This window comes from Hordeum vulgare, chromosome 2H (assembly GCF_904849725.1).
Source record: "Hordeum vulgare subsp. vulgare chromosome 2H, MorexV3_pseudomolecules_assembly, whole genome shotgun sequence".
Taxonomy (NCBI): Eukaryota; Viridiplantae; Streptophyta; class Magnoliopsida; order Poales; family Poaceae; genus Hordeum; species Hordeum vulgare.
This window is the reverse complement of record NC_058519.1, coordinates 18,453,365-18,466,652: the sequence shown is the minus strand read 5'-3', so window position 1 is coordinate 18,466,652 and position 13,288 is coordinate 18,453,365. Positions and strand designations below refer to the sequence as shown.

Here is a 13,288-nt window from a genome sequence, read left to right as displayed (position 1 = left end):
TGGATTCATTCATTTGCTTCGTATGTAGACTCCTAGTGAAATATCTTAAAAGACTTATATTTAGGAACGAAGGGAGTAGTTTTCAAGGGGATCTCACCACTTGTTATGTGTTTCTCCATAGTATTTTGAAGTACTTTGGTATTCCATAACAATTTTTGCATTAGATAATACACAACATATGATTGAGCAAAAAATGCATGAGAAGAAAACAATACAAGACATAGGCATTTCCAGCTGCAAACAAAGTATGTATAGCCGGTACTATGATTCTCATATGCATCTTCCTCGACCTACGTTGGTAGGTGCTTACATACATATGCTCGTATATTCACATATGATTGGAACAAGAAGTAAAATTGAGAAAGCAGAGCTACCGACCGACCAATGTGAACTAACATGGCATGTATATCGGTTACTTCAACTTGCACTTTATGCCTTGCCGGACTCCTCGCAACCCGGTGGCCTGAAGGCGATGAAGCTGACGCACTGCACCTGCCGCAGGTTGTCGAAGCCGATGATACGGACGTAGGCGTCAGGGTACTCCTTTTTGACCTCCTCCACCTCATTGAGCACCTGTGTGGCGTCGGTGCACCCGAACATAGGCAGCTTCCACATTGTCCAGTATCGGCCGTCGTAGTACCCGGGGGAGCTGTTGTGCTCACGGAAGACGAAGCCAACCTTGCTGAACTCCAGGCAGGGCACCCACTTGGAGCGGATCAGGTAGTCGACCTGCTTCAGGAGGGCCTCAGTGGAGAGGGGTGGCAAGTAAGACAGGGTCTCGAACTTCTTGATGCCCTCAATCGGCCACACCTGAATGATTGGAATGAACACAACTGATCAACACTTAGTGCTTAAAGAAAGAAATAGCCATAAGGCAAAAATTACTCCTTATGGTATGTCCGCAAGCAAGAAAGCTCAAGGGCAGCTCTTGCTTATGGGTAGTGTACGGGAATTAAAATGGTACTCCCTCCGTTTCAAAATAAATGTCACTGACTTAGTATAAAATTTATACTAGTTTAGTTATTGATTAAGACATTTATTTTGAGACGAAGGGATCTAGTACGCATTGAAAAAAAAAATCTGTTCAAAAAGTTTATGAGTTAAGTATTCTTACACTTGTGAACGTGCTTACGGACTACATACATTGTGGTGCACTATTTTGGTTTAGTTTTGGCCTGGTATATGGGTTACACATGCTAAGGATAGGTTTGGCTATGTGCAGTGGAAATACCCGATAAATTAACCAATTGTGCTGACAAGAACATTCATGTTAGCTTAGTGTTTGTCATCCTTTAAAAAAGAAAATCAAAAAGGAGGATAAAACCGGCGGCATCTGTATCAAGCAATGCAGATTATCATTTTTATTATGTTTATTCAGTAAATCCAACAAAATAAATACAAAGACCAATTCAAAGCCACCATCCAAACAAACAAAGTCGCTACATTTATAAATATATGATTGTGCGAAGATGCACCTTGACCATACCATCCTTCGCAAAAATAATAATTGGTTTCCATACCTGCATGCATCTGATCCTTCCGCCATTGCTGACGCTGCTGAGGCCGGCGCTGCCGGAGCGGCGGCTGACGGGGAGGCCCGCGGTGGACTTGAGCCCCTGGAAGGGGGCGACGGTGGTGGCTGACGAAGCCATCACGGCTGGGGCCATGGTGGTACGTAAATTGCTAGGTGGGGAGCCGATAGCTAGCTTGGCAGGCTACACTTGACTTGAGGCCCCCTCATGCCGTCCCAGTATATATCACCGTATGCGCAGCGCCGCTCGTTTCCAACAAGATTGCGAAGGGGTGGTCGTCGTTTGCTTGTTGCAGGGTGTCTTATCCCTCTGGATCAGCGGAAGAGGGGTGGCCCTCCAATGCATTGCGTCTGAATGCTGCTGCATGGGCAAATATATCCATCGTTAGATTACCACCTGCGCCTCTCTCCTCATCTACCGTAGTTTTTCATCTAAGCCTCCCACTAGTTTTTATTTATTTTATTTCCAGAAAGTTACTGCTCCCGAAAATTACCACTTAAATATTTGCATTGAGGTAATTGCACCAGTGGTGCTTGAACTTGCCATCCATGTTCACTTTCGTGTCTGAACTTACAAAAAAAAACATCGAACTGATTCAAATACTTGGCACTCTTTGTTCAAATATGGTTTAAACAACGTTCAGATGCGTATATGTTGATGTCTAGGCATGCCAGCATGGTGTGAGGCTCACATACAATGATGGGACAGGCTCACTTGCAAAGTATACTCTCTATGACAATCAGGTCCCACCTATCAAGGCACAACAGGAAAAAAAAAGTAGGTGTGGTTGTAAAGTCTCCCATTAATTTAGATTTATTCTCTTTCCAAAAGGTTACTGCTCCCAAATATTACTCCTCCTAGTTTTGTGTTTGTGTCTCTGTCCATGAGGTGGGGTGGTGGGGAGGATAACATTGTGTTTTGTCCGTGTTAGAAACAGTGGCAATTAGCGAGGGAAGAAGGATGTGGGGCGGAGCGACGAATGAACGAAGGAGGTGCACCCTAAGCTAGTATAAGTAGCGTGCAAGGTTAGCCACATGAATCACCGCGCACTATCTGATGATGTGCCCATCCACCTGGCTCCTAATACATTGATACAGATGTGGTGAAACACCGAGCTACACATAATGGTCGCACTCCGATAGTATAGGGGATCATAACAGTCCGATGTCTGATGAGATCACCTACTAAGGGTAGGCTCATCAGCACCGAACAAACTACAATCCATGGGGATCCTAAAGCTAGATGATTACCTGCCAAACACAGTCGACGTGAACAATCACTCAGACGATATCAACACACCCGGACGGGTCAAGTACACCAGGTCATTTGGATGGAGTTCATCAGTGTTCAAATACATGAATTGCTCGGAGGCGTGATGTAGAAAATGCACATGAGCCTCATGGACTTTAATAGAACTAGTGTTACTACCTTTATTGCATCAGTTACCTTTTGTAGTCGATCTAATAATTAGACATCTTTCAGTTACCTTTTATAGTGGATTTCATAATTAGACATCTTTAAACCCTTGTAATGGCAATTGTCATGGGACATAGTGCACTCTATATAAGCCGCTCCCTACTTTTGTAACAGGGGTTCGCATCTTTTGTAATCACCATCACAAAAAGAGAAAGAAAAGCTCCCAGAGCGGGTCATTAGCTCTTTCGAGAGGGGTCTGACCAGATGAAACCTCCTTATGTCACACTTGCACCCTGCTAGATCTAGCTCCATCTCTACCCCTCTCTCTTATTGTCGAATTCATCCCACGACACTATCCTCATTGGGAAGTATTGCAACCCTAATTTATATTCGACATGATGGTAGTGGGAGAATATTTATAAAGCAGTTGAGGCATCACTCCCAACCACAGATTTAAAATTTGATAGGTAAAATTTATTAGTGGAGATTGCATTGATTAGTTTGAGTTTTTGTAGGTAGCAAGAATCATAAATGAGAGCATCAATCACCTGCTAGTTTGCAAGTAACTCTTGGAAATATGCCCTAGAGGCAATAATAAAATGGTTATTATTATATTTCCTTGTTCATCATAAACAATTATTATCCATACTAGAATTGTATTGATTGGAAACTCAAATACATGTATGGATACATAGACAACACACTGTCCCTGGTGAGCATCTAAAGGACTAGCTCGTTGATCAAAGATGGTCAAGGTTTCCTGGCCGTAGACATGAGTTGTCATTTGATAACAGGATCACATCATTAGGAGAATGATGCGATGGACAAGACCCAAACTATAAACGTAGTATTGGGGAACATTGCATGGGAAACAAAATTTTCCCTACGCTCACCAAGATCAGTATATGCAGACTATCATCTACGGGAGGGGGAGTGCATCTACATACCCTTATAGATCGCTAATAGTCGAATGTCTTCGCGGTCCAATCATGATCCGCCCCGCGAGTCCATCCCGATCTGTCTCGCGATCCAATCACAATCCGTCCCGCTATCACATCACGATCCATCCTGATCTAGTGCCGAACGGACGGCACTTCCGCGTTCAGCATACGTATAGCTCGATGATGATCTCCAGCTCCTTGATCCAGCAAGAGAGAGGGTGAAGAGGTAGATGAGTTCTCCGTCAGCCATTGTTCAAGAATTCGTCCGATTAACCAGTTAACTTGTCATTTAATCACTACTCTTAGGGTGACCGAATCGAATAACACATATTCATCGTGTTAACTTGTCATGTCGTGTTTCCAGGCCATAGACATGAGTTGTCATTTGATAACGGGATCACACCATTAGGAGAATAATGTAATGGACAATACCCAAACTATGAACGTAGTGTTGGGGAACATTGCATGGGAAACAAAAAATTCCCTACGCTCACCAAGATCAATATATGCAGACTATCATCTACGAGAGGGGGAGTGCATCTACATACCCTGGTAGATCGCTAAGCGGAAGCATATATAACGCGGTTGATGTAGCCGAACGTTTTTGTGATCCAATCACAATCCGTCCCGCGATCCAATCACGATCCGTCCCACAATCCCATCATGATCCGTTCCGCAATCCCATCACGATCCATCCAGATCTAGTGCCGAACAAACGACACCTCCGCGTTCAGCACACATACAGCTCGATGACGATCTCCAGCTCCTTGATCCTGGAAGAGATAGGGTGGAGAGGTAGATGAGTTCTCCGTCAGCACGACGGCATGGTGGCGGTGTTGGTGGAGCTGCTCCGACAAGGCTTCGCCAAGCAATACCGGAACCAATCTAGAGGAGAAAATTGATCTGTGGGAGAGACAAGGCTGCGTCGTGGCCTTGGTGTCTTGGAGCCCTCTCTCTCCCCACCTATATATATAGGGGGGAGGGTAGAAGCGCTCCGCCCTAGGGATTCAACCCTAGGGGGCGGCGGCCAAAGGAGGGAGGGGCAGCGGCCAAAGGAGGAAGGGGCGTCTGCCCTAGGGGTGGCTTGCCCCCCCCCCCAAGTTAGGATGGCGCCCCCCTCTAGGGTTGGCCCTCCACCAGCCCACCCACATGGGTCTTAGGTGGGGATGTGCGCCTAGTCCACCAGGGGCTGGTGTGCATCCCTCACAGCCCGTGTGGGCCCTCTGGGCTGGTGGACCCCCGAAAACCTTCCGGCACCCCGGTACGCTACCGGTGACGCTCGAACTTTCTCTAGTGACCAACACAGAACTTCCCATATATCAATATTTACATCCGGACCATTCAAAAGCTCCTTGTGACGTTCGGGATCTCATCCGGGACTCCGAACAACCTTCGGTCACCAACATACATAACTCAACTATACTGAAACGTCGCCGAACTTTAAGTGTGCAGGTCCTGCACGTTCAAGAACTATGCACACATGACCTGAGACACTCTCTGGTCAATAACCAATAGCGGGACCTGGATGCCCATATTGGCTCCTACATATTGTACAAAGATCCTTATCGGTCGAACCACGATGTCAAGGATTCAATCAATCTCGTATATTGTTCCCTTTGTCCATCGGTATGTTACTTGCCCGAGATTCGATCGTCGGTATCTCCATACCTAGTTCAATCTCGTTACCGGCAAGTGTCTTTACTCATTCTGTAATACAAGATCCCATGACTAACTCTTTAGTCACATTGCTTGCAAGATCATTGTGATTTTGTATTACCGAGTAGGCCCTAGAGATACCTCTTCGTCATACGGAGTGACAAATCAAAGTCTCAATTCACGCCAAGCCAACATACACCTTCGGAGATACCATTAGAGCACATTTATAGTCACCTAATTACGTTGTGACGTTTGATACACACAAGGTATTCCTCCGGTGCCCGAGAGTTGCATGATCTCATGGTCATAGAAACAGATAGTTGACATGTAGAAAACAGTAGCAATAAACTGACACGATCATATGCTACGTTTATAGTTTGTGTCTTGTCCATCACATCATTCTCCTAATGATGTGATCCTCTTATCAAATGATAACTCGTGTCTATGGTCAGGAAACCTTGACCATCTTCGATCAACAAGCTAGTACTTAGAGGCTCACTAGGGATAGTGTGTTGTCTACGTATCCTCACATGTATTTGAGCTTCCAATCAATACAATTCTAGCATGGATAATAAACGATTATCATGAACAAGGAAATATAATAATAACTAATTTAGTATATTGCCTCTAGGGCATATTTCCAACACGTAGCATATGATCATGTGAGTTTATTGCTATTATTTCCTGCATGTCAAGTATTTGTTCCTATGACCATGAGATCATGCAACTCAATGAAACCGGAGGAATACCTTGTGTGTATCAAACGTCGCAACATAACTGGGTGACTATAAAGATGCTCTACTGGTGTCTCCGAAGGTGTTTGTTGGGTTGGCATGGATCAAGACAAGGATTTGTAACTCCGTCTGATGGAGAGGTATCTCAGGGCCAACTCGGTAATACAACATCACAACAAGCTTGCAAGCAATGTGACTAAAGAGTTAGCCACATGATCTTGTATTACGGAACGAGTAAAGAGACTTGCCGGTAACGAGATTGAACTAGGTATGCAGATACTGACAATCAATCCTGACCAAGTAACATACCGATGGACAAAGGAAACGACATACAGGATTAACTAAATCCTTGACATAGAGGTTCAATCGATAAAGATCTTTGTAGAATATGTAGAAACCAATATGGGCATTGATACGTCTCCAACGTATCTACTTTTCCAAACTCTTTTGCTCTTGTTTTGGATTATAATTTGCATGATTTAAATGGAACTAACATGAACTTACGCTGTTTTCAGCAGAATTGCCTTGGTGTTATTTTTGTGCAGAAATCAAAGTTCTCCAAACGTCCTGAAAATTTATGAGGAGTATTTTTAGAAAATATAAAAAATAGCTACGCCAAGTTCCACCTCACACTACAAGAAATATGGTCGATTATGACTCTCCATTTTGGTCGTTGATTAGTCATAGTTGTCGTTTATTGACTTTTTTTGACCAAATTCAAAAGGTCAACAGTTGGTCGTCAAGAACGAACAAACTTGACCTTTTCTAAAAATTTGGTCATGGCCGCCCTTGACCAAAATATTGGTCGTAAAATCTACGACCAAAATTATGGTCATTACTAATGAGCCTGAAACACGTTGGATCTTATGTGGCAATGTCCATGTGGCACATGAAGTGACATGGCAAAAATGATGACATGGACGCCATGTAGGATCGGTTAAAATCAGCTGTTTTAATGAGACAAGCCCAATAATTAGCCCATTATTAGATTTACTTTTAGGCCACAACTATAGGTCGAGCCCATTAATTCTGTCAATTTTAGATTTACTTTTGGGCCAAAACCATGAGCCAAACTTAATGTTCTTTCTTAGTAGAGGAAATTAACAACCCAACTATTCATTCCATCATTAATTGAACCAGCCCACTCGCATAATTTAGTTGATTTTGTCCAGCCCTTATTCAAGGGATATCAACAACATTTCATCAGAAAATTTGGTAGTCGACCAAAAGCACATGAGAATATAATGATAATAATATAATTCTTAAAATAACACAACCATATCATTACACCACATGATCTCAAAATAATATAGCAGAATGAACAAACAACACAGTTTTTCATGAACTTTGTCCCACCAATATCATTACACCACATGTTTATAAGATAGTACCAACCAAAATAACAGAAACAATAATTTAGTATCTTGTACATGAGCATCCAAAGCAGTTGCAGATCTGTTGAATTTCTTCTTAGAGTTGACTCAAGGCCGACATTTCTAAGGAATGTGCTGGATGGACATTGTGTAGTGAGAATGTGAGTAACAACTAACAACATTTAATTCTGGCAAGAACATATGGAGGCGGATATACTTCCCAATGATATTCACAAGACAAATGTATTTATTACTTAGGTGCATATAGATGTAGTCGAGGATGGTGGCACACAGGAGTATGAAACATTTCAAACTTTAGAAATGAGAATAGCCAACAGAGCATCAGGTTTGCAATCTAAAGTAGGATACAGCGTAACTTCTGTGAGGCTCTGAAATTCTAGATTTACTTTCTTTTTAAGCTACTAAAAAAGAAAACAGTTTACTGAGATGGATAGTGGGAGAAATACTAATCAAGTTACTCGATCATAAAGCATGTGAATTGGATGCGATGAATATGGCATGAAACACCAGCAGTGTGAAACTGGAACTATGCAAAGAACATAAAGCAGAGTGAAAATGTTTAACAAAGGGAAAATGGGCACCTTTGCCACATCAGGGTCAATATATATCTTTGGAAATATCATCATAACCCTGCAAAGAACAATGTGCATCAGACAAGAACCACCATAGTTAAAACATCAAGACAAACCAGATATGGTGTCTACTTTATGCTACAATATCATCATCAGTATTAAAACAACAAATGGATACTCAGTGTTGGATGAGACCATATACAGTACCACTACAAAAAAATAGATCGCCGCATGCCGCGGTGCACCACAATACTTGATCCAGCCTCGATGTTCATGAGCATGCCGTCCTCCCACTCTGCAGTGGGCAGCTCAAAGCTGAACCAAACCGACCAGGTCACAGCGGTTAAGTGACGCTGGACCAGACCGCCGACGAGCGGGAGGAGCCTAAGGCGAACCGAAGCTCATGCACTTCTGCACCTCACATATTAGAAGTTTGCATATTAGAAAAGGAATGAAGATATTAAGCTACCATGTAAAAAACACTAGATCAATTGCAGATTAAAAAATTGATAGCATCCCATATTAATTTACATGAAACATGTCATATGATTGCATACTAGAAATGACATCAAGAAATATAAACAGAGGGAGTACTAGAACGTGAACATCTAAAAAGACAATATTTAGGAACGGAGGGGGTACTAGAACATGAACATCTAGTCCAAAGGCTAACAACGTATGATACGTGCATGGGACAAAACATGTGTTGTGGACGTGCTGCAGGCTGCAGCTATGTGAAGAAGGGAGAGATAGAAAAAAAAAACCCATGACCGACGATATCATCATTCTGCAAGAAAAAAAAATCTCAACCTATATATTCGAACCCAACCACTACACATAATTCTGTACAAGCTTTTGTGAACGCCTTACAAGTTAGTTTACCTCATCTCATGACCGACGAACCCTAGCAAATGGAGCTCCGCTTTGTTAAATGGCTTAAATAAATGTCAAATTAATTTCAGTAACTATAATAGTTTGGATTTACATGAAAGTAATAAGTTATGTGCTAAACAATAGTATTACCTAATACTTCAACCTCGTTGTGAGGAGAGACTGGGAGTAAGCTAAGCATTTTGATGCAACAAATTTTCTCCAAAATCCAATAATGTAAATGTAATAACTCAAATAAGATGGGTGGCGTAAGAAAACATGACATTTAGGTATGCATGAACCAACAACATTTGGATAAAATCATTCGGTAGTAGTATATAACATATATTTATTTTCTATAAAGTGCATATATTACCTATATATTTATTTGTATTATACTGCATCAGGTATGACATATACTACATATATTGTATCAAACACATGTGGCAGCAATTCCATGTTTTAAACATCTATAAAAAATATATGTATACTGATATTCAGAAAAATCTGGATATGTGCACATTCATACACACAATGGAAGTCTTGGCACTGTATAATAGTTATGTATATAAATCTGGATTGTTATTTAATATAGCTTGCTGATGAACCACATTTGTTAAAAATACTAAGTTAACTGGAAATCCTTTAGACTTAGAATAAGTAGCACTGATCTAAAAGTTTATCTTCATTATCTGTACATGTTTCTGTTAATTAATGTGCAGATCCTAGAAGTTTCCTAATAACTGAACATAGCCAAATACATAAGTTACATTGTAGTAAAACTCATAAAACAATAATCTGCACGGGTCAGGAAATTCCTTTCTGGGAGATGCATGTATTGGAAATTTGATGACATAACTAAGGATCTGCAAAAAGGAGATAAAATATTGGTATACAGAAGTACGTCCATATTTGGTGAATTGTATCCACAAATTGAATACGATCTGGGCACCACTTCCCATCAGTTCCGTGCAAGCTCCTATGAGGCTTCTTGTAGATAGAAAGAAAGGAAGTGCCAGAGAGAAACTGAGAAGGGAGGAGATCTGGCGACAGAGTGGCTAGATCAGGCGACCGCGAGGCCAGATCCAGCGCCCCTGTGGATCGGTCCATCGCAGGAACTCATGTGCGCCTCTGCCACTGAGGCCGTCCATCCTCGAGCTCAATGATCCAGGCCACTACGACGACCGCGTCGTGATCCATGCGGATCTCCACCTCCTGCACGTCTGTTTTGCGCTCCAGTGGATGCTCCGGGCTCCACCCTCGAAGCCGGCGGCGTCTGCAGAAAGATAGAGAGAGAGATTGAGAAAGTGAAACTGAGAGATGGAGGAGAGGTAGGAGAGGGGAGGGGCGGACCTCCATGACTTCGGGGCAGGGGGGGAGATGCCTTCCCGTCCATGGCGTCCTGATGCTTCAGCAAGGATGGCGTCCTAGATTTGGGATGGAGAGAACTTGAGTTAAGGAAGTTGTGAGGAGGATAAGATGGACTGGAGGGACGCACCTGAGTCGCCGGAGCCACGCCGGCCGAAACCCTAGCAACAAGAGAAAGTCGCGGGTAGCGTTGGAGGACGCGCATGCTGGATCTCCCCTGATAGGAGGGAGTAGCGGAGCGAGGGGATCCCTTCGGTTTTCTTGGCACCGTCGATTCCCACCGGTAGGTCGCCTGGATCGAGCGCCGTTGGTGGCGGCGACGAGGAGAGTCGTGCGGGAAAGAGATGGGGGACGACCAGGCGAGGGAGGAGTGTGGGGCTGTGGCCTGTGGGTTGGGTGAGAGGGTGAGGAGGGCGAGGGCGGCTGTTGGATCCGGGAACATCCGACGCTGTTTAATCCACGATCCGCGTGACATGCCTATGAACCAATTAGAATACAACACATGTGTACAACCTTATGACCATCTAAATTAGTCTTAATGTATTAAAAATAAAGTGTTAAATCATGTTAGCTATTTTGTAACCTGGGAAATTTAAAACAAATCCAAAAAATACTTCTCATTGTATCACCAAATGTGACCTAGTTTTCACAAATAATAACGAACTTCCAATAAGACACTTTTCAAAAAGAAAGAAAAGAAGTCATTTTTTTATTTTTGGAGTGCCAAAAATGATCTGGCGTCGTCGGGCTCGGATCAATGGGTAGCACGATGGAAGGAGATGAGAGAAGGGAGGGATGTTGCTCCCGGCGTAGGTTATGGTCGGCTGGGGCACTGTCCGCCCGACGCAGGTGATGGTCAGCCGTGCCGCTGCCAGATGTGGACACGATTGGGGATTTTCATCTCTACATGTCAAGACTTGTCCCAGTTTTTTTTTTTTTTGAGATAAAAGGGGCTTGGGCCAGGTGATTCGTGTGATTTTACCGTCTAGTTTTAACCCAAAGAAGGCTCACTTCACAATGCATATAATTTAAACGATGTCTAACCAGTATAGAACAATGTAAACGATGTATGTCAACCGGTAGGTGGTTGTTGCATAAAGTGAATGGTCTTTGGTTTGAAACATGGTGCACCCTATTTTTATCAGTTTTAATTTATGTCCCCCCACGCCATCAACCCACTTGTCACGACACGTGGCTAGTTAACATTGACAACTAGGCACACATGTAGACAAAGTTGATGAGTTGTCATCTAGTCATCCTCGTCTAATTTCTGTGATGATATAATTTTGTCATGGTGAACTTAAAATAAGGTAGTATGCATCATTCACGTCTTTATGACCATTCTATGCAATTGAATAATGACCTTTTAGCCCTGAATAGTCATAACATTATAGGGCTTGTAGCCATCCACACTCTTCACGACCAATTTGTGCATTTTGGTCATGGATCAATGACCAATTAAAGACCCGTCACTATTTTTTGTCATAAATGAATGTTTTTCTTGTAGTGTCAGGGGGTGGGCCAGTGGGCCACAAGCCCCTGCTCCGCCACCCCCCTGGTGGCCGTGGGCAGGCTTGTGGGACCCACAGGCACCTGCCGCTCCCAACTCCAGCTCTATAAGTTGTCTTTCGTCTGAGAAAAAATAAAAAGAGAAGTTTTCATCGCATTTTCGATACGGAGGCGCCGCCACCTCATGTTCTTCATCTGGATGGCAGATCTGGAGTCCGTCTCGGGCTCCGAAGAGGGGAAATCATCGCCATCGTCATCATCAACCTTCTTCCCTCTCCAATTCCATGAAGCTCTTCGTCGTTCGTGAGTAATCTATTCGTAGAATCGCTTGGCGGTGATGAGTAGGATGAGATCTATCATGTAGTCGAGTTCGTTTTGATGGGGATTGATCCCTAGTATCCACTATGTTCTGAGATTTGATGTTGCTACTATTTTGCCATGTTTAATGCTTGTCACTAGGGCCCGAGTGCCATGATTTCAGATCTGAAATTATTATGTTGTCACCAATATATGTGTGTTTTAGATCCGATCTTGCAAGTTGTAGTTACCTACTATGTGTTATGATCCGACAACCCCGGAGTGACAATAGCCGGAACCACTCCCGGTGATGATCATAGTTTGAGGAGTTCATGTGTTCACCAAGTGCTAATGCATTGGTCCGGTTCTTTATTAAAAGGAGAACCTTAATATCCCGTAGTTTCCTTTTGGACCTCGCTGCCACGGGAGGGATGGACAATAGATGTCATGCAAGTTCTTTTCCCTAAGCACGTATGACGACAGACGGACTGCATGCCTACATCACATTGACGAACGGGGGCTAGCCACATATCCCTCCGTGTTATAGCTGTTGCATTATGAATATCATCCAAACAAATCACTGACCCATTGCCTACGAGTTTGTCCTACTGCTGTTACTTGTCTTGCTCTGCTGCTGCTACTACTGTTGCTACTGCTGTTACTTGTCTTGCTCTGCTGCTGCTACTACTGTTGTTACTGCTGTTACTTGTCTTGTTCTGCTGCTGCTACTACTACTGTTGCTACTACTGTCGCTTGCTACTGTTGCTACTTGCTGCTGCTGTCACTACTGCTGTTCCTTGCCACTCCTATTGCTCGTTACACTGCCGTTACTCGTTACTTTGCTATTACTACTGTGCTTGCAGATACTAATCTTTCAGGTGTGGTTGAATCTGACACATTCAGCTGCTAATACTTGAGAGTATTCTCTCACCTCCCGTCGTGCGAATCAACAAATTTGGGTTGAATACTCTAGCCTCGAAAACTGCTGCGAACCCACGC

The 13,288-nt window shown here is 43.2% G+C and overlaps 1 protein-coding gene and 1 long non-coding RNA gene across 3 annotated transcripts; both read right to left on the bottom strand.

Annotated features, from left to right (window-relative positions):
- Positions 1-227: 227 nt before the first annotated feature.
- On the bottom strand, positions 228-1,739 carry LOC123424519 (ribulose bisphosphate carboxylase small subunit, chloroplastic 2). Its single transcript, XM_045108147.1, has 2 exons — positions 1,521-1,739; positions 228-810 (listed from the first exon to the last, which is right to left on the bottom strand). Exons 1-2 carry the CDS (start codon positions 1,665-1,667, stop codon positions 430-432), a joined length of 528 nt encoding a protein of 175 aa, XP_044964082.1. The 5' UTR covers positions 1,668-1,739; the 3' UTR covers positions 228-429.
- Positions 1,740-7,521: 5,782 nt separating this feature from the next.
- Positions 7,522-10,904, bottom strand: LOC123424518. 2 transcript variants are annotated; one of them, XR_006621695.1, is made up of 5 exons: positions 10,614-10,904; positions 10,469-10,542; positions 8,453-10,391; positions 8,255-8,303; positions 7,522-7,787 (listed from the first exon to the last, which is right to left on the bottom strand). It is a non-coding gene; the product is annotated as an uncharacterized LOC123424518 (long non-coding RNA). The 2 variants fall into 2 exon arrangements; XR_006621694.1 differs by having other exon boundaries at positions 8,255-10,391.
- Between the last annotated feature and the right edge of the window lie 2,384 nt (positions 10,905-13,288).

Bases quoted from the DNA above. Each gene is read 5' to 3' on its own strand.
- LOC123424519 (XM_045108147.1), bottom strand. From the start codon at position 1,667: ATGGCCCCAGCCGTGATGGCTTCGTCAGCCACCACCGTCGCCCCCTTC. The intron at 811-1,520 runs GTATGGAAACCA...CCAATCATTCAG, and splicing joins GAAGGATCAGATGCATGCAG to GTGTGGCCGATTGAGGGCAT.